We start from the raw sequence: 21,456 nt of genomic DNA on the forward strand, positions 1-21,456 counted from the left end.
AATTCGAAAACTTTGGGTGCCATGTGTCAATTCCCCGATCCCGATTCAGCCGCAAATTCGCAGAAACGATGGCCCTTAGGAGCCTCAAGGCAATGCAGTGCAGCGATACTAATGAGTGACAAGTGAAGCATCCCAGCCTCGCTGCTGCCAGCGCAAGAAAAAAACTAAACAAAAGGCGGTCTCGTGGTCAGCTGAAATGTGCACCTGCAGAAAAGACGTGCTTCACTGCAACACAGCGGTGACACGCGGGCAGCATGACGCATGCTTCTCTCAACGTCAGCGCGTCATGATTTACCCATTCTTTCTGGGAAAATAGAGAAATTATTAAGGGGCAGTCTGACTAAATTCGCGATGTATGCGAACCTCCGAATGGCGGTTGTTCCGGCAATTTGCGCACTTGCACTGCTGACGGAGCACTTGCCTGCAATGCCTACTTCGAAAACTCAGTTCGAAAACTTCAATGATCATCTTTTCCACCCAGAACACATCGCGAGAATTCTGTCACACTGGTCACTATTAAATTCTTTATTTTACCAAAAAGAATGGGCAAATGGTCGCATCATGACGCGCTGACGCTGCGAGGAGCAGGTGGCATGCTGCCCGCGTGTCACCACTGCGTTGCAGCGAAGCACGTCTTTTCCGCAGGCGCGCATTTTGGTTTACCACGAGACTGTTTTGTTTCCCCGTTTCTTTTTTTTTCTTATGCTGGCAGCAGCGAGGTCCGCCGTTTCCCCGGTTTAGCGGCATAATTGGGACCAGGTATTGCTGGAAGACATAACCCTTGTAGCTGCAAACTAGCAGGAACAGCAAACGACCACCTCTGATTACTTCCCTTAATTCTAAGTTCCTTGCATCCCGCTTTTTGTATGTTTTGTTAATTCGAAAACCCGCTTAATTAGATTTTTCACAGTCCCAGTGACTTTGAATTAACGAGGTTTTACTGTATGTTCATTTAAATTGAAAATGGGACTTCGCGGCAGTGCGAATTTCTCCTGGAAAGGTGTTTTCACGGTATAACACACCTCTACTGCGGTGAAACCACCTTTACGAGGGGTTACATGCGGTTTATATATGTCTATTCGTTCATTTCGAATACTTCGAAATTTGCTAGAATTTAAATTAGTTTCGAAGCTAATTCGAATACTGTAATATTCGTTCGAATATTCGAAGTGCTCGAATATTTGCACAAGCCTAATTACAAAGGGTTTTCACAGTCACTCCATTACGTCACTCATGTGCACTCAGGTCCCTCCTTGTAGTCAGCTTCTTTCGAGAGCTGTGCGAATAGCAAAATTTTGAGTGCGAAGCGAATTCGAATAATAAAATGTGAGTGCGAATCGAATCAAATATTTTTCGAATATTTCTCGAATATTTCTAGAACATTTCTCGAATACTCTGAAGCAAAATTGCCGAAAAAAAGTTGGAGAGGATTCCAAAGCATATTCTTACGAGATAGCAACACGAAAGTGTTTCTTTTCGCTAGGTCGATGAAGCACTGGCGGGGTGGTGTTTCATAGTTGTCTTATCAAGAACGAGGCAATGTAGAGGCCGAATTGTATTTATGTACATGATTTCACGCAGCCAAAGTGTTGCCGACAACACTTTACACGTGATAGGCAAAGATGCCATTTCCTCAGCCTCTCCTCCTCTTTCAACTTCAACTCCTCTTTCAACAAGCCCAACTGATGTTGCGGACAAGCGTGTGCTTGGACAAGGGTGTGCTCCCTTCAAGTCCGGAGTTCCAAGTCTGCCTCGTAGACGTCGATATATATAAGAACATCTGAAATTTTGGATGCTAAAAAGCTTCGGCGTCCGATTTTTCGGACTTCCTGCGTAAATTTCAGGTCCAAAACAGCATTTATTGAGCCGCCAACTCTGCCACATCTTTCATCTCCAAGTTGGCACCAGCGTTTTCTTGAGTTAGTACATTTGCGACGGTAGCGGAGCTTGAAAGGCAGCTTTGCCGCAATACGGGGGTGTGATGAGGTGAAGCATATTGAAAATCTGAAGTGGTCACTTTCAATCGGACGTTGACTGTATTTGTCTTTGGGAAGTTCGAATAATAATATTCTAGTGCGAATTGAATCGAATAGCAAACGCTATTAGAAAAATATTCAAAATTTTGAATATTCGCACACCTCTACTTCTTTCTCTACACTGTGCCGAATCACTGATCTTTTGCAGGAGAAACTGGAGGCCAAAGCCGAGAAGTGTCGCCGGAAGCAGCAGGAACTGCAGGCTCAGCTTGCGGCCACTGCCGGCGACCTTAGGAGGCTCGAAGCAGCTCAAGAACGGCTGAGTGCAGGTGTGTGTTGGCGACCCTGCTTGCCCTCGGCAGTAAAACAGCAGCTGAGCTGCTCCATTGTTGCTCAGCAGTGATTGATCACAGCTTTGTTGTGGCAGCCTGGGATTGGGATGCTTACTGATTGAACTTAACATTAAGAACTTAAGCTATCAAGTGTGCACGAGCCGGCTAGCGCAAAAGTCGCGTGAAAGCGGCAAAACTCACTAGAAATTCGCTCACTTTGCCACCGAAGTGGTTGGAAAATTGTACTGTGAGGCTGATGTGAAAAAATCGATCCGAGACTGATTTTTCCGCAATGCAATAGTGGAATGCCTTTCCGCTTCATGGAAAGTCGTACCGGCCTTACTTCAGCTGCACTAGCATATACACCACGTGATGTAAACACTCGGCTGCAAATTTAAGATGGCGGCTTGAGTTGGCAGTGATTCTCATTGGCGCAATCGCAAGTTACCTGTGCCGCACATCAAAACTCACAGCCTCTACGACGATGCATTCCTCAGAATCCTCATTTGGATTAAGATTGCCGAGAAGACTGGAATTGGCAGAAGGTGTAGCAGCAGCGAGTCCCAACATATCTCTCTTTTGCACAGTTGGGTGAATCTGCCCTGCTGCTGCTGGCGTGTCCACTTATGTAGCTTCTTCTGGTGTATCTTTTGAAACAACAGCTTGAAAAGGTGAAAACTATTTCTTTTCCGTGTTCTACATGCATAACTTGAATTCGGTACGAAATTTTTTTGGCTGTTCTGGGTTTAAATCTAGGCCCCCCCCCATGCTCCAAAGGTGAGTGTCTTAACTGCTGGGCTACTCACTCACATTTAGATATACTAGTGTGAATATATATGTGAACCATATGAATGTGTTGTGCCCGTGGTGCAAGAACTCATGTAAGAGGAGAACACTTTCACTGAAGTCTTTGTTGAATTTAATGGTAGTAGAATAAAAGCCCTTAGTAGGACACATGCGAAAGAAGATGCCACCGGAAAGCAACGTTCCAGGGAAGGGCATAACCTGTAAGGAAACCCTACACTACGGGAAGAACTACGTGAAGAACCAAAAAAGTTGGAGGTGCAGTCACCCAGATCTTTGTGAGCTTCTGCAGGTTGTCTTTCTGAGACGTAACACAGGCACACACAAAAAAAAAAGCCAGTCAACCTGCTTGCAGAGAATGTGGAGCTGCACCAGCAGACTTGCCAGCAGCTGGAAGAGGCTTCACGGCTGCGCCTGGAGCTGCAGACTGTGCAGCTGGAGCGCTCCTCCCTGCAAGACCAGCTGGAAGAGAGCAGGCGACGGCTCGAGCTGCAGGCACAGCAGCTGGAGCGGCTCAAGGTCAGAGCAGCATGCACTGTGTTGGTGTGAGTGGCACCAACAGAAAAGGTTAACTCAGCCATACCATAGGCTTGGTGTTTCAGTGACATTAGACAGTTATAGTTTAGCGTTAGCGTGATAGCGGGGGTTAAGGGAATAGCGTTACCGTGCCGCAAACGTTGGTTGCGGAAAGCGTGCTCTAGTTTAGCGGGATAGCGTTTACGTGCCCAAGCCGGGACGGTGGCGCCACCTAGCGAAGGGTGAATGCGTTAAAAAAAAGGTGAGAAGAACAAAACCGAGAATGCTCGCCTGTATCCCCGCATGCAGCAATATTACTCCTTTTTTTTAGAGAAAATAAAAGTAAATAAATATGAACTAAGCACTAAAAGCGAAAATTTTCATTTTGCAGACTTGTTTACACCGATATTCTGGATAGGCCTAGGGACGTTCGTAATAGGAAGCGATCTCAACAACTACGCTAAGTTATCCGTAATACCGTGTCGTCGAAGCTACCTGAAGGCAAGCAAAGCTGTTTCGCACAGTCGTTTGCTACGAAAGGAGTGGATCCGTCCACATCAACGCTAAATTCAGTTCGAAGCGGGCGACGAAAACCGCTGCCATGTTTTACGTACACTACGTTAACCACGCAAACACGCTAACGCTAAATCTGAAAAATAGCGTGCGTGCGGTAAACGCTAGGGTCGTTTACGGTACTGCGCATGCGCACTTCGATCCCGCTATTCCGGTAAGCCCGCTATTCCGTTAAACCCGCTAAACTATAACTGTCTATTAGCATCTAATTACATTACCCTGCTGCTACACAGTGATCTTTAATGCCATTAGAATGGAATGACTTCAGTAGTCGATTGAGCTCGAGCAACTCATTCAGCCTCGCACTTTAACCAAATGTGTACTCTCTACCTCAGAGACGAGGTGGTATTGAGGATCGTTCATTTGTAAAGCATTTGTGCAAGTACATTAGTACTGTTGCGTGTTATCTATCACTTGAACAAGAAGAAAGCGGCTGTCATTTTTAGCCTCCACCTCAGTGGCGGCTGCCCGCCCTTATTGTACTAGTCGGCCACAGTGTAAACAATAGCAAATGCATCTGCTTGAATGCACTACTCGGTATTGTTTCCGCATCTGGCTTCAATGTCTATCTGATGATCGAACCTTTTCTTCTGGTTAATGTGCTATCGCTTTTCAAATCACCACTTGTACAATTTGCTCGTAACTTTTAAGACTTAAATTCTTACCATGTTTTATCTTTGTTTTTCATTTCACATTCTATCATATCAGACTTGCAGGTGGCTGCTATCGTAATGTAATAATTGTTGGGATTTTACATCCCAAAACTGCGATATGATTATGAGGGATGCCGTAGTGGTGGGCTCCGGAAATTTCAACCTCCTGGGGTTCTGTAACGTGCCCGTAAATCTAAGCACGCGAGCCTCGAGCATTTTGCCTCCATCAAAATGCGGCTGCCGTGGCCAGGATTCCATCCCCCGGCCTTCAGGTCGGCGGTCGAGCACAATAACCACTGGACGACCGCGGCACGTGTGCTCTATCATGGACAGACAACTCGTGCGTACCGAACAGTGCCGAGCAAGCGACTCCCCCCTCCCCCCCCCCTCGGTGAAGGATAATGCGACCAGATTTGGGAGGGGAGCGCTTGCTCGGTCCTGGACTGAAATTCAAGATGGCGGTGGGAGAGCCGCTAAAGATAAAAAATGCCCGTGCATGTTTCTTTATTTATTTACTGTTTTTATTCCCCCTCGTCACTATCAAACTCGTCAAACGACTCCTCAGAGTCGGACGCAAAAGTTAAGTCCGCGCACTCGGCCTGCAAAGACCTGCGGTGGTACATGGCCGACACCGGAGAGCCTGGCGTGCAACGCACCATCCTCCAAAGCGCCTGGTGCATTAGATATGCGACACCCGGTGAACGATGACCAATATACGACTAGCCACATGATAATTCATTCATTGATCTTAGCATTGTTTCTGCCACTGTTTTACGTGATTTTAACTGGGACGTTATTAGAAATCCTTATGAGAACAACTACTTTCCCATACTACTGAGAACACCAAAAGAAAATTAATCTCTGCCACAGGCTCCCCTGTGGAAGGTTGACACAGCAGATTGGGAGAGGTTCCAAAGTCTTGCCAGTATCTTGTGGGTCGACATGTCTTCCATGGGAATCGACTCTGCTGTTCAGTATTTTACCACTTTTATAATTGACACTGCTTTGAAATGTATATTCCTCAGTCAAGAGTTGTCACATGCAAACGTCGTGTTCTTTAGTGGAACGACTCATAAAAAGCAGAAAAAAAGCATGGGGGCTGTCATGCGATGCTCTCACTGAAGGAAACCTTATCAATTTTAAACAGATAAAATCACAAGGCAAGAGAATGTGCCAACAAGCTAGAAGAGAGAGTTGACAGAAGCTTTTTCACAGGTATCAACTCTTACACAGGTGAGGCTAAGGTCTAGAATATGGTAAACAGGGTGAGAGGCCGATAAACACTTTCACTTCCTTTAGTAAAAACAGAAGGCAACAACAGCCTGGAAGACCAAGCAAACTTCCCAGACGCACATTTTGAGCATATGTTCAGCTTGTCGCACTACTCTGAAACATTTAAAGTAGAGCTGTGCGAATAGCAAAATTTTGGGTGCGAAGCGAATTCGAATAATGAAGATTGAGTGCGAATCGAATCGAATAATTTTCGAATAATTTTCGAATATTTCTCAAACATCTTTCGAATACTTCGAAGTAAAATTACAGAAAAAAGTTGCAGAGAATCTCTAAGCATATTCTTGTGAGATAGCAACATGAAAGTGTTTCTTTTTGCTAGGTTGATGAAGCACTGGCGGGGTGGTGTTTCATAGTTGTCTTACCAAGAATGAGGCAATGTAGAGGCCGAATCGTATTTATGTACATGATTTGGTGCAGCCAAAGTGTTGCCGACAACACTTTACACGTGATAGGCAAAGATGCCATTTTCTCAGCCTCTCCTCCTCTTTCAATTTCTGTGGAAGCGCAACTGATGTGGCGGACAAGGGCGTGCTCTCTTCAAGTCCGGGGTTCAAAATCTGCCTCGTAGACGTTGATATATAAGAACATTTGAAATTTGGATGCTAAAAAGCTTCGGCGTCCGATTTTTCGGACTTCCTGCCCAAATTTCAGGTCCAAAACATCATTAATTGAGCCCCCACCTCTGCCACATCTTTCATCTCCTTGTTGGAACCAGCGTTTTCTTGAGTTAATACATTTGCGACCGTAGCGGAGCTTGAAAGGCAGCTTTGCCGCAATACGGGGGTGTGAAGAGGTGAAGCGTATTACAAATCTAGGGACCACTTCCAATCAGACGACTGTCTCTTGGCCAAGTTCTACCGTAACGGAGCTTGAAAGGCAGCTTTGCCGCAATACGGTGGTGTGATGAGGTGAAGCATATTGAAAATTAAGGACCACTTCCAATCGGACGTTGACTGTCTTTTGGCCAAGTTCGACCGTAACGGAGCTTGAAAGGCAGCTTTGCCGCAATACGAGAGTGTAATGAGGTGAAGCATATTAAAAATCTGAAGGGGTCACTTTCAATCTGACGTTGACTGTATTTGTTTTTGGGAAGTTCGAATAGTTCGAATAGTAAAATTCCAGTGCGAATCGAATCGAATAGCAAACACTATTCGAAAAATATTCGAAATTTCGAATATTCGCACACCCCTAATTTAAAGGCTACAAGTCAACAATAGAAGCACAAAAATTAGAAGAAAATCTGCCTGAAATGAGGCCTGCAACGAACCATTCTGCATAGCTGAGCTGCAGGCATTGTGAAACTGTTGCAACGATTCTGCCCCAGGTTCTGACTGTGTAATATATTAGATGTTAAGACACCTACCCCCGGAAACACAGAAAGCTCTCCTTGCCCTTTATAATGCTGTATAGTCTTCCAATGAGATCCCCTTGCTTGGAGAAGAGGCCATTATTATTCCTATTCTGAAACGGGGCAAGGATTAATCTTGTGTTTCGAGTTACTGGCCCATAGCACTAGCAGGCTGCCTCTTTAAAGTGTTCTGACAAATGTTCACCGGCTGGCTACTACATTTACCTTGAATCAAACTCTTTGACTCATACCAGTGTGGTTTTCGCGAGGGTCAGTTCACCACTGACCATCTCATACGTATCGAGGCACACATTCGTGAAGCTTTTGTTCATAAGCAGGCTTTTCTCTCTGTATTCTTTGAAATGGAGAAGGCCTATGATACTATGTGGCCGTTTGAAATACTACTGAGAAACCTCTCACACTTAAGTATACGTGGTAATATGCTAAATGTCATAGAAAGTTATCTGTCTAATAGCACATTCTACATTCAAGTGGGCAATGTTTTGTCACGACCACTTGTGCAGGAAACCAGAGTGCCACAATGGCTGTACGCTTTATTATAAAAATTAATTCTTTGCATCTGTACATCCCACATAACATGTTTTACTCAATATTAATGAGAACTAACAGACAGCAATGCCAAGGAGACACAATATTCTCATTAATATTGTGTCTAACAAAGAAAAACGAGCCCTTAAGAGTAAACTTCTTTCCTTCATTCATAGCGAGGGTCTCGTTCTGGCAGACATGATGCCTTCAGGTAGTATGCGAGGGATTATTGGTCAGCTGCCTGCTCGTAAATAGATCACGTGCTACGTGACGCCAAAAAGGCAGAAAAAAGAGTGTTCCACACTCGCCGCCGTGGCTGCGACTGGCGCTGACTGACACTCCTAAGTTTCAATCCACATATATACCCTATAAAGTGGACGGGGAGATGACCGCCGCCGTAGCTCAGTGGTAGAGCATCGGACGCGTTATTCGAAGGTCGCAGGTTCGGTCCCTGCCGGCGGCAGGTTATCTTTTCGTCCACTTTACTTTCTTCACATTTATATTCTAATTACTACAAATAACACCCCCTATACTTTCCTTGGCATTGCTGTCTGTTAGTTCTCATTAATATTGTGTCTAACAAAGAAAAACGAGCCCTTAAGAGTAAACTTCTTTCCTTCATGTTTTACTCAATGTATGTTGACAATATGCAGATAGGATTCAAATCATGTTCTTTCGCAATCTGTGAGAGACAGGTCCAGCTTGGTCTCAACAAGGTCTCCAAATGGGCTGATGAGAATGAGTTCAGGTTGAACCCACAAAAAAGCAGCTGCGTCTTTTTCTCTAGAAAGAGAGGCCTGCGCCCTGATCCTGGAATTGACATGCAGGGCCAGCGTCTGCCCGTAAGCACGTAATGTAAATTTTTAGGCATAATCTTAGACACAAAGCTAGCCTTTCTACGTTGCATAAAGCACCTTAAAAACAAATGGATGAAGACACTGAATATCCTAAAAGTGCTGTCACCCACAACCTGGGATAGCGACAGAAAGTGTCTCATGAACTTGTATGCCCTGACTGTGGGAAACTACATCTTCTAAAATCATTAAACGCATCACAAAAAACTCGGACACAAAAAAGGAGTCCGCTTTTTTTTTTTGCGCTGCGTTTAATGATGTTATCGTACCGACTCGCCCAGCAAGACACCCTTCTGAAATCTTGTAAAGCTCCAGCATCATAATTGACCACCGACATCATGGACATGCCGCACAAAAGTAACACTTTGCAGACTTAGAATAGGATACACACAGCACAACACACAGACAGCTTTTGTCCAGTGATGATCCACCCACGTGTGGTAAATGTCGTGCGCCACTCAGCGGACTACATGTCCTGCTCCAATGTAGTGAATTCGAAGCTTACCGGAAAAAGCGTTTTCCGTTCCGGCAGCATCTGCCACTTCATCCTGCTATGTTGATTGGCAAAGATCCTTTTCTTAAATACAAATCAGTTATGGCATTTTTAAAAGACGTAAATAGTTTTTAAGTTCTTTAGTCAGGCGATCTATAGCACAGCCTCTAAACAAAGGTTGCTGCTGCAGTGGTTGCACTAGAAGAAAGCACTTCCCTCCAGGCCCTTGGTCTCAAGGGCCTTGATGAGGCATTATGTTATTTTCATATTCTCGCATTTTACTTGATTGTACTATACATATATATGCAAAGACAAAGGCAGCAAAGGCATGGGTTATATGCAAAGGCAGAGGCACAGGCCACTAAAGAAAGAAGTGCGCGCGCTATCCCCTTTGAGAACAAGCCCAACCAACGCATTTGGTAAGAGCCCTGTCGCTCTACGTCGAATAAATCCTACCGGGACCTCTGCCTTTGCATATAACTCACTACGCGCTCTGTGTCCTCTGTGTCAACGCTCTGTGTCCTCTCTTCTCTCCCCTCCTGTCGGTTGCACTGATTGGCACTCATAACCACTACTGCAGGTGGCAATATATATGTTACGCTTCAGTCGAGCATGTGCAGTGATTCTACTCCTGCGCCAACTGCACCAAAGTGCGCCAAATTGAATTTACTGCACCATCCTTATAAAATCAATGTGAAGTGCGCCAAACTACCCCAGAGTCTCGGGTATGGGAGTGTCTATCGCCGACAATCAATCGCACCGCTGGTGCGTCAATACATGTGCAGCTTGATTTTGGGGCCGCCAAAGTCACAGTCGCAGATCAAGAACTATTCCGCTGAATAAACAGCGCTTGCACTTGCGTCCCAGTCCATGACGCCATTATCGGTGCTGACTCAGCTTCTGTTGTGCAAGTCGGCTCGATGGCAAAATGCATTCTCTGCAGAATCTCGCGACGCCTGGGCCATTTGGTAGCGGGAAAGTGTTTCGGCGATTTATTGGTGGACGTCGTCTGTTCCAGAAACGCTGCTGATAGCTCGTTTCAGGAGTCGCACAGCACGCAAATATAACAATGTTTAGTAATAACTACACGCTTGGTGCTGGAATGTTTGTCACTTCTGTTCCTGGACATCGTGGAATGAAATCTGGGAAAACTAGCAATAGATATGTGAAGCAATATCAAATCTTCCGTGCTTCACGTCCATGGAAGAGCACGTGAATGGTGGGAAGGCGTTGACACTTTCATTCATTCATTCATTCATTCACAAAACTTTATTAAGAGTCCTAAAGCCCAGTCACTTCAGAACGATCGAGGAAAAAAACTAACCTGGCTTTCGCCTTTGAGTCGTCTTAGGGGAATGCATTCGAAAAAGTGCGAATCTTTAGCATTGATGCACTGTTATTGACACGGTGTTTTTCTACCACTTCTGCTGATAACCGCATAGATGTATTTAGAGTGTTCTTTCATAAAGTACAATTTTAATTATCTAGTATTTTGTTTATTTGCTAGTTTAAAAAAAAAAGGAAATCGTTGAAGGTTATTCAACACAGAAGTGCATGACACCCCTATTTTTGCATTATCAAGTGAAATACGGAGTGCTTGAGAGATGATTTTTTTCCATGAGATTTGCAATGAATCGAAATATTTCTAGCTCTTTCTTCATAAGTGTCCCATAATAATTATTCTTATGGTTGAATGTAAATGCAACTTGTTGCTCCAGTATACTCCAAGATGTGAAATGAGCTGCTCCAAGGTGCTCCAAGATGGAACTTTCTGGCGCTCCAAAATGCTCCAAAATGAAAATTTTGCTGCTCCAAAAATTGCTCCAAATCAGAAGTCCTTGGTAGCATCACTGCATGTGCTTTTAAGTCACTTTACAGCCATATTACGTACTAGCATTGTAAATCATTGATCACATTTAGCACCATATTATCAGTCATGGCGGTCCGCCGCGTTGGTGTAGCTGTTACGGTGCTCGACTGTGGACCCAAAGGTCGCGAGTTCAATCCCAGCTGCGGCGGTCGCATTTCGATCGAGGTGAAATGCTAGAGGCCTGTGTACTGTGTGCCGTACACCAGAAGGTCGAAATTTCCGGAGCATAATCATATCGTGGTTTTGGCACGTAAAGCCTCAGATATTATTATTATTATTATTATTATTATTATTATCAGCCATGGCGCTCTTTGGGCAAATCTGGCCCTTGCGCCATTGAAAACTACATATCATCCAGATAATGGTCGCTATGAGTTAGGTTACTGAAGGTGATGTTGGCTTTGATGTAAGCGTATGAGCCAGTGTTGTGCTGATAGGGCAGGAACAACTAAAGACGTGGGAAAGGAAAGTATTACTTAGCCCTGAATTGATAGATTTAATGACAATCCTAGACAGTGCAAAGGTTGTCATGTGCAAGCTTTCTGGAGCTCTGCTGGAGAAATAGATTTTCGAAGAGGTAAGAATATTTTACTCTTGCACTTTTGGCACTTGAAAAGGTGAGGGCAGTATTTGAATTTTTCACCACTTTTCCATTTGATTCTGACAAAAGACACTGCTACATTTTCTTGATTTGAGTGCATGAGCATTATCGTTCACATTTTCTTTTCCCCTACTTGTTGTCGCTGTTTTCATTTAATCTTGTTTGGCACTCGCGTTATGTTCGTTGGCCATTAATTTGACCCTGCACCTCTACCTTTTCCCACATGCATGGCTTCTTGCTGGCTGCTGTGGTCTATGAACTGAAACTGTGTTGGCCAGCAACGATAACGGGTTTCTTGTGTCTTCTGCAGAGCAGTGAAGGTGTTTGTTGTTGCAAATGCTGCAGATTAAACACTTTCAATGTAGCACTCTGTGTTTACCGAACGAGTGATTGTGTTGGCTGCAGGCGACCTCCCGGGACCAGTTGCTGGATGCACGGCTGTCCGAGAAGCAGGCTGAGCTGCAGTTGGCAGAGGCTCGGCTGGAACGTCTGCAGCGCTACCTTGCAGTCACCCAGCAGCACAAGGCAGGGCTCTCTCGCTTTCTCTCTCTGTCACTAAAGTTAAAGCAATAAACTTCAATATACCAAAATTTTGGATATGACATAGTCCTGAGAGACTGTTTACCACTCGTTCTTGATTGGGGCGAAAATAAGATGATTGTTTGTCACATCGGCAGCAACGAGCGTATGTTTGTCCTATAAACAAGGAATTATATTTTCAATTTAGCACTGAAAGTGGTGGAAAAATGACCCCTTGCATCACCTAACAGCAGTGTGGGTCAACCGATCGTTAGTGGTAGAAAGCCTTTGCAAGTACAGTATAACCTCATTACAACAGACCTTCATAGTGAAGAGGATTTTGGTCTGTTGTAAAGGGAGTATGTAAAATCCAAGTACTGTTACAACAGACTTTTATGTAAACACTGAATGGGTCTGTTATAACCGGAGAGAATTAAGAGTCACAAGCACGGTCCTAATTTTAACGGGGGACCAAAAAAAAAATGAGATTTTTAAAAAATCGCATTTTCAGTTTCTGTAGCCCATTTTCTATCTGATTCTAAAGTATCTTCAATGAAAACTACGTAGAAGTGCTATAAAAAATTTTTTTTTGCGTCTGCCGACTTGGCGAAAATTGCGGAAATAGCAAAAAAAAAAGTGTTTTTCAAAATTCTACCTCGGCAACGGTGCAACCGGGTGCCACCATTTCGGGCTCTTCGTAAAGAGCATTTCTCCGTGTTCAAGTTCTCCGTTTCAGCTGGCTCCTCCATTCAGTAACAAGCGTACAAAAAGCACATGTTTTAGCTGCTTCTTCCGTGATGCTCGCTTCGGGATCGTCTGCTGCTTGTGCGTATAGCGAGGTTTTCAGAATCCCTTCCAGAAAGAGAAGGCATTGCTGCATGTGCTTCATAGTGAACTACTTGATCTTGTTCGTCAAGTTTTGTGTCGCGTTTTGAGACCAGTGGTTATTGCAGACAAAGCGCAGGACTTGGAAAGTGCTGGATCTTGATGACACAACACTTTGGAAAGCAGTTCCAGAGGTTGGAGCAGACACAGAAAGAGCTATGAGGTCATGGGATCCAGTCGAATAAAAAAGCCTTCCGCCTTGGCGCTAGATCGTTTTACCTTGCGTGTTCAAAAGCACTACTTCGCACGCTCCCTTTGGACAACAAGATAATTAGGTATGCAAGATTACTTTCATTGAAGAACGAAGACACTGAAGCGGAGATGCGCTTTTGCACTTTCTTGCAGGACCTGGGGTATTGTCTGAATGCCAGGTATCTTCACTAATAGATAAGTGGCATGTCTAAGTGGGAGGACGCCAAGACTGCACTGTCACCGAATGAAAGAATCGATGTTTCTTGGGCAAAGGTCTTTGCTGTGAAGACTACAGCAGGTGTGCAAAGTATCCTTTGATGTCAAGAGTAAACGAAGTGCTTCTTTCTTTGCCTCATGGAAACGCAGACGTCGAACAAGGGTTTGGCGAGAACAAGAACCTTTTTGAGGGGCGCAGTTCACTTAATATTGCAAGCATCAATGGCATACGGCAAATAAGGAGTCACTTGAACCGCTACAGTGGTGATGCCACGGAAGTTCCCCTTACTACTGAACTGATTTGGCGTGTGAAGCAGTCCTGGGCAAAGTATGCTGAGAGGCTTAGCGCAGAAACAAGTGCCCAAAGATGGAAAGTCATAGAAGTTGCTACCACCACCACAGAAGGGCTGATGCAGAATGACAGGAAGGTATTGGAAGACCAAGTGGAATCAGGCAGAGCATTGCTCTCTAGTGCAGATGAACTCATTAGTTCCGGCTTTAAGCAGAATGATACTTGCGAAATCGAAAGTGGCCAAGCACTCATTTTTAAAGGAAACTCTGCCCTGAAGGAGGCTGTTCAGCAAATTGCAGAATTTGACAAAGTGCAGGAAAAGCGAAAGCAATAAAGTTGGAATAAAATGCTTGTGCAATGTTTACTTTCTTAATGATATCAAAATTAATGACATCGTGCTCCCCTCGGTTCCACTCCTTAAATTTCTTTCAACTTGCAACATGGCCATATGAATAGCTCTGATGTGGAGCATTTGCCCTAGCTGTCTTAAAATAGTTTCTTAACAGTACTTTGGTTCTGTGATAGTCCGCAAATAAAAAGTTTGACTTGCTTTTTTTTTTACCAGTTGCTCCAAAACGCTATTTTTACTGCTCCAAAAACTCCTCCAAAAGCTGCCTGAGCTGCCCTACACCTGTATGTAGTGAACGAGCTGTTTTTGGTTGCTCTTCACACAATGTTGTAAATTCCCTCTGCATTCAGCTCAATAACATTTCGCTCACATTTTCACCGACAAAAAAAATTAACATTGTTTCCTGACTGTGCTGAAAAAGTGTTGCAGGACGCTTTTCATCTTCACTTCTCTTGTGGTTCCTTCTGCAGGCAGCGGAGAAAAGTTTGGAGCTATCCAGGACGACCGGCGATGCAGCATCGTACAAGGTAAGCAAGCTCATTCGTGGCATTGTGACTGTGCCGATCTAGGGTCGCGATCATCACTGCTGTTGTTGTCCTTGTCAGCCTATCTTATGTCACCTATTCAATGAAAGCCTTTCTCAGTGGTCTGCAATCCACTCTGTCCTGCTTGAGCTGATTCCATTTTATTATTTTATTACTCTAAATTTCTGAATGTTGTCACTCCACCTAGCCATTTGCCATTCCCATCTTTTGGTACCCATTCTGTCGCCCTAACGGGCCATCGGTTACCTGCCATTCTCATTACGTGGCCTGCCTAGGTCCATTTTTTGCCTCCTAATATCTCGTAATGGGATACCCTTGCTTGTTCTCTGATCTACTCTGCTCTCTTCCTGTCTCATAGGGTTATGCCTATCATTCTTCGTTCCATCGCAAGCTGGTTGGTAACTGCTTGGTAGTGTGTGTGGCCTAGTGCAGAAATGTGCCACACCGCCATTCGTTACTGTTGCCTATTTGTGCGAAACCGCTAATACAGTAAAAGCTCGTTAATTCGGATTTCACGGGACCAGAAAAAATGTCCGAATTAACCGAATGCCGAATTAACGAATGAACAGGAAAAACAACACTAAAATTAAGTTGGAGAAGCATACCTTTATTTGCTAAAGTATTTTGTAATGGTCGTCTGCGTTTTCGCGCAGATTCCGGCTGACATTACAATTTTTCTTAACTTTTCCAAATGGCCAACAGCACACAAACTGTCGGAAGTGCTCAGGCAAACGTCCCCTAATATCAAAAGCACCTCCGAGACTTCCTGTGAGGTGCGATGAGGTCGCGGCTGCATCTCCTCGCATGACTCTTCGTCAGAATCGTGGCCTTCCTTGATCGGTCAGGAGACCAGTCGTCGGTCGGTCATAACGTGCTGTCTTGATTCGCCGTTCTTCAGAGCTTCCAAAATTTCCACTTTAGTCGCCAAGTTTATTGCTTCGTACTTCTGCCGCTTTTCCGGCGCTGCCATCACTGTAGCGCACGATGGTGGTGGCATGCAAACACGGTCACAACGGAAAAAAATAAAAACTCTGCAAGAAGAGACGGTGCCGGCACAGCAACACAAGGGAAAATGGCGTCGCAGGCGCAGTGGAGCGAAGAAAGAAGATGCCGACATTCAGTGACGCTACGATCGCCCCCACTAGTTGATGACAATGGCGATGCCACTCAGGTTTCGGTTTTGCTCCAGTGGGGCCAGCGCTGCTTTACCACTTTCGTGTAGCGGCAGCCGTCAGCATTTGTCCAAATTAAGGGGTTCGGAGCCTAATTCTGACGAAATAACGAAGGTTTGGTCCCGTAGATTGACATGCACTTTGGCCGGGACCAATAGAGCCGTCCGAATTATCAAAATTTCCAAATTAACGGGTGTCGAATTAACGAGCTTTTACTGTAGAACCACAAATATGCATTGCTTTCAGCAACAAAAGCAGCTCGCCATCACCACAACCATGTGCGGTCGGGAATAAAGTGGGCACAACAAGCACTCACGGCGATCGCGTGCATGCGATACAGCAAGCGCCCCAGCAGTGACTGCGTGAGCTTAGTAGGTGACGCGCTGCACACAACTAGGAACAATCCACTCTACATGGCAGCAAACGGTGTGTTTCAATGAAGCTGAGATTTTGATGCAGTAGCACACGGTTACATGCGCACATGCATTGGGGAAAGTCTCATGAGTCGTCTGCTATCCCGCCACAGCCTTTATGCTCTGCGTCATAGTTTCGGAACGCTCCTTCGTATAGCAAAACCGTGGGACAGATCCATTATTTCTTTTCTGTGTTTTGCTAGTATTGGCGGTGGTCGTCACGTGATGCAAATTTTCAATTTGCGTCTGGCACGTTTCAGTCAGGTACCGAACGTATTCACAAGAGCTTGTGCGAACCTGAAAATGCCCAATAAATGTGCTGGCAGGCCTTGAAAAGCTATTTTGGAGTGGCTGTGGCGATTTGACTGCTTTGGTGAAGGAAAAGCATGAATTCAGACTGCCCGATTTTTCGGACAATTTTGCAGTTCCTTGGGAGTTTGAAAAAGCACGGAAGCTTGCGCTAAGTCGCGCAAAGCATAGGCACAGCGAATATAGTCTATCACGGACTTTGGAAGAATGGCCAAAAACTTCAATGAAAAGAACTCTCGCTGAAACCGGGCATCGACACCCCTCGTTGAAGCAAGGGGTGATGTCATCGTTCATACTCGGCCTCCCTCATGTCAGGGTCTTCGCGTAGTACAGTAAAATACCACTTGAACGAACACCAGTTAAAAGAGCTATTCACTTGTAAGCGTATTCTTTAAATTCCCCACCGACACGCCATTCAACCCAATGCTAACGCACTTCAGTTCAACGAAATTCAGTAGAGTGCATATCTGACATCTATGGACATATTCCGTGACACTATCCAATGCTTCCCAGCTCATGTTGATCACTTCAACAATTACAACCCCACTTTTTCTGGCATAGTTTTACCGTGGCCTTGGTGATCAGCTCCACCAATGGCGTGCCACCGCAGCTAATCGCAAAGGCCGCAATCTTACGTTGACAACGGTGCTTCATTACCAAGGGATGAAAAGTGCAGCCATTGACCTTGAACTCAATGGGCTGCCTAGATATTTTCGTAGTCAGCCGGATTCATAGCCTCAGGGTGCGTACAGGTCCTTGAAATCCTTGTAAACCCTTGAATTTGAAAAATGCATTTTTCAGGCCCTTGAAAGTCCTGGAATTTTTCCCGTCCTTGAAAATCCTTGAATTTTCTGTGCAGTGCACTCTCATATCCTATGCAGTGCACTCTCATTTCCTGTGCAGTGCACTCTCTCCTTAATGGGGTAGATTGGCGTGTTGACCAGAAAAACTCTCCATTTCAGAAGCACTAATGCAGCGCGCACGCACGTGGTTTCATTTTGCAGAACCGCACCGGAAAAAAATTCACAGTTTCGTGGTGAGGTCAAAGCAGTGAATGCGATAGCAAAAAAATTAAAACGTCACACGAAGAATGGCAAGCAACTCTATACTTGCAGCGCGCCACTCAAGCACAAAGGACGCATGAAAAGAACACGCACAGGACGAGTGTGAACGAACAATTGTCTCAGTTCGACACTTGCAGGGATGCAACAGCTGCGCCAATTGCGCCAATTTGCTACAATTCCTTACTTTTGCGCCAAGATGAGCCAAAACCGTGAAATTTGTTAAAATTGCGCCACGCTGCGCCAAAATGCCCGACCAGCTTAAAATTTTCTCAGTTGCGAAAATTTCAGCGAGAAATAGAGGCCGCGTTGGTCATCTGCAGTGTGGGCATCATCGTCTGACGCGCAGACCCTAACCCTAACCCCCCGCGAAAGAAAAGAAAAAAAAAGTCAGTTTCACCGGAAGGACGAAGCAATGAATGCGATAGCAACAAATTGTAATGCTATACAGAGTGAGGCTGGCAGCAAGCTCTTTTGTATCCGATCTCGCGGAACTCTGCAAAACGTTGGTGTAAGAGAATACGGCGTTTCCAGGAAAAGATGCTCTTTCTGCACAGTGTCTTCGCATTGAGAGCGCAGCACGTAGCAGGATATACGAGCCGCCCGCTGATGGCTGCCGAGATAGCGATCGCGACCGCGCCCTTAGAATCAAAGTTCGAAAGTTGCTATTAAGCGACAGCCCCCCCCCCCTTTCCCCTCTCTCGCATCTTTTCATGCTCGTTTAAGACGGGCGGGGCGTTTCCTCTATGCTTAGATGGCAGGCTTCCAGAGCGGAGTGGTGTTATCGCATGCGCCCTCCGAGCGACGGAGATGGGATGTCTCGTCTGATATCTGCTTCAGCCGCGTTCGTCGCACGCACTCGCGTGCTTTTACCAACTGTAGAACATAGTATGCACAGGGATATGTTATCAATTTGGACTTTATACGGGAGATGACGGCAAAAACTCGTCGAGAGTGTCCATATCGTTGCTATCGCAATAGAAAAGGACAGTAGTTCTCAAATTTCCTGATGCTTGTTTTATTGCGCGCAGAACTGTTTTCGAGCCACTTTTGCCGCAGTACATTGGTGTCTTGCGGAAAAGCATACTGAGGTTTAGAAGGGGCTATTAGTACTAGCTGTCGGGGGCACATCACATTTTGTTCCTTAATTACTCATTCGTGCACGCGCCGTGTAATTACGAGTACTAGTATGACCGCTGTCGTCTAAAAAGTTATTGGCAATCATTTGGAGCTGCTGTGTATGGCGTTTCTGCGGCCTTGAGAAACTAGACAAAAGCGTATGCCAGTTTTTTTTTTTTCGCAACCCCCCCTCGCTCCTGCTTTACGAATCTCCCAAATTTCCAGGTTGCCAGGTTCGCAGGTCCACATTAGCATTTCCAGTGCCTTTCGAATTATTTGACAGGTCCTGCAAATGCTAATGTGGACTTAGTCATTGTTCGCACTGTGGGTTGGCTCACACTGCTTTTATTGAAATAGCAGTGTTCACGTGCACTGTGCATGAATTAGTTGATGTTGAATGGTTTTTACGTATTTTTGTTTTCTTTTCTAAAAGTAAACCTTCTTTGTTATACTGCTCCAAATTCGGAATTTCGGGCTATAAAATTCAGGTTTTTTTTTTCACAACCTGCTCCAAATAAGGATTTTTGTGCTCCAAAATCAACGTTTTGCTGCTCCAAAAATTGCTCCAAATCCTATTTCGGCTGTTGCACCCCTGCACTTGCAGTGCACTGCTTAAACACAAAGAAGGACGCTTGAAAAGAATGCACAGGTAAACACAGGAGGAGTGTGAACTAACAATTGTCATAGTTGTTACTCCTTTGTGTTTCAGCAGCGCGCTGCAGCTGTCAACTGTGCAATACCCAACGCCCTTAGATACAGTAGAATCTCGTTACAACGAACTTCGTGGGACCGCCGACTTTAGTTCGTTATTCTGAAATATCGTAGTACTGAAAAATGATGTCGGTAATTTAACACAACAACGAAAATAATGTACCTTTGGAGGAGGTGCACACGTTAGGGCGTAAGCAATAAACGGAAACACTGTGCACTGTGTGTAAACAATTTACTGCTTAAAGAAGTCTGTTATCTTCTTCCGGTGAGTAGAAAGCAGACGCTGGTGCGTGTATTCCTCCACGTCCGCAACCTTCCTAAGGATGTCATCGGATACATCCTTGCAGCACCCTAGGTACGATCGGGTCTTCTCAAGGAAAACCACAACATCCGAGCTGGAAATACAGTTAAACCTCGTTATAAAGAAATTGGAGGGCCGCCGTGATTTGCTCGTTGTAACCAATATTTCGTTATAGCCGTAGCGGACATTTACTGCAAAAATTATGCACTGTATTTAACTAAAACAAATAGCGGGCGAAATAGCATCTCGCCGCATGGTGGTACGCAACAAAATAACCGCATTCTGCAAATAACAAGGAAAAGTCACGCACCTATTTTATTGCACTTCAAAATACACAGCTCGCATTTCAAACAGACTTAGCTGCAAAGAAGTCCGTAATTGGATGTTGATGCATCTTCCTGATGCGAACGATGACTCACTCAGCTGCGGCCGCAATGTTCAAGCCATCTTCGCCGCTCTCGTGAGCGTCGAAGTAGCAGCGCAGTACGTCCATTGCATCTAATGTCTCTGACGCCGTTGGCACGTTGGTCTCCCGTTCGTCGACAGAGTCATTGTCCCTGGTCTCATCCGGATTGTTGACAGAGCGCACAATGTTGTCATCTGGGAGCTGTTCCGTTGCCACCACTTCAAAGTCCGCACTCACATAGTCGCAAAACGACTCGCTGTCAGGCACGACACCGGCGTCACGAAGTGCCATCCATGATGCTGCGACTTCGTCTGACGTGGCGAAACTGTCTGGCACAGCGGGCTCGCCTAATAATGGCTCATCACTGACGTCTGGTATGGCGGCAAATGAGGCGTGTCGAAAGCAATTTGCAATTGTGGTTGCCGTCGCACTCATCACCGCCGCTTGAAGCATTTCGAGTGCAGCATACAAGTCAACATTGGCATCTCGCTTCATCCTCATGTTGAGCAGGAGCCTGTCCATCACGCGCTTGCGGTAACCTGCCTTCAGCGACATAATCATGCCTTGGTCAATATTTTTGCTGTGCAGTTGGCAGGCAGGAACAGCAGCTCGATGTTTTGGAGCACGGCAGCGGTGTAGTGGGCGGTGCAGTTATCTAAAGCAAGGCACACCTTGCGGTTCGCCTTTGCCAGCTTCTCGTCCCATTCGCAAAGTCATTTTTTGCAAAAATCTCCCTGGTCATCTGGGCTTTGTGCCTCTTCCCCTTAAAGCAGCTGGGGGATGTACTTTTGCCAATTACGAAAATGGGCAGCTCCTCAGATCCAGTCATGTTTGCACAAGTAGCACAGTGATCCGCAGCTTACTTTGTTTGCCGCCATGGCACGGCTCACCTTCGAGGGCTAAAGTTTTGTGCGGCAACACCTTGAAAAAGACGACGGTTTCTTCCGTGTTAAAAATGTCCTCCGCGCTGTATGTTTCTAGCAGCCGCACGATGTTTTCTTTCGCCCACTTTGTAGCCGCTGCTTCGTTGACAGATTGCGATTCGCCGCAGACCACTCTCCCGACAATGTCGTGCTGCTCCTTGAAGCGTTGGAGCCAACCGGA

At 45.4% G+C, this 21,456-nt stretch overlaps 2 protein-coding genes across 2 annotated transcripts in view; both read left to right on the forward strand.

Moving 5' to 3' along the window:
• Positions 1–12,435, forward strand: part of LOC119385367 (rootletin) — a 223,059-nt gene extending 210,624 nt beyond the window's left edge. The window contains exons 19-21 of the mRNA XM_049413967.1: positions 2,185–2,305; positions 3,468–3,631; positions 12,268–12,435. Coding sequence (XP_049269924.1) covers positions 2,185–2,305; positions 3,468–3,631; positions 12,268–12,435 — 453 coding nt within the window. The remainder of the gene's footprint in view (positions 1–2,184; positions 2,306–3,467; positions 3,632–12,267) is intronic.
• A 1,227-nt stretch (positions 12,436–13,662) lies between these two features.
• The window catches only part of LOC119385368 (translation initiation factor IF-2-like), a 91,117-nt gene continuing 83,323 nt past the window's right edge, over positions 13,663–21,456 (forward strand). The window contains exons 1-3 of the mRNA XM_037652820.2: positions 13,663–13,756; positions 13,825–14,102; positions 14,786–14,842. Of these exons, the coding sequence (XP_037508748.1) occupies positions 13,663–13,756; positions 13,825–14,102; positions 14,786–14,842 (429 nt within the window). The remainder of the gene's footprint in view (positions 13,757–13,824; positions 14,103–14,785; positions 14,843–21,456) is intronic.

The sequence above is a fragment of the Rhipicephalus sanguineus genome, chromosome 3 (genome assembly GCF_013339695.2).
Source record: "Rhipicephalus sanguineus isolate Rsan-2018 chromosome 3, BIME_Rsan_1.4, whole genome shotgun sequence".
NCBI classification, from domain to species: domain Eukaryota; kingdom Metazoa; phylum Arthropoda; class Arachnida; order Ixodida; family Ixodidae; genus Rhipicephalus; species Rhipicephalus sanguineus.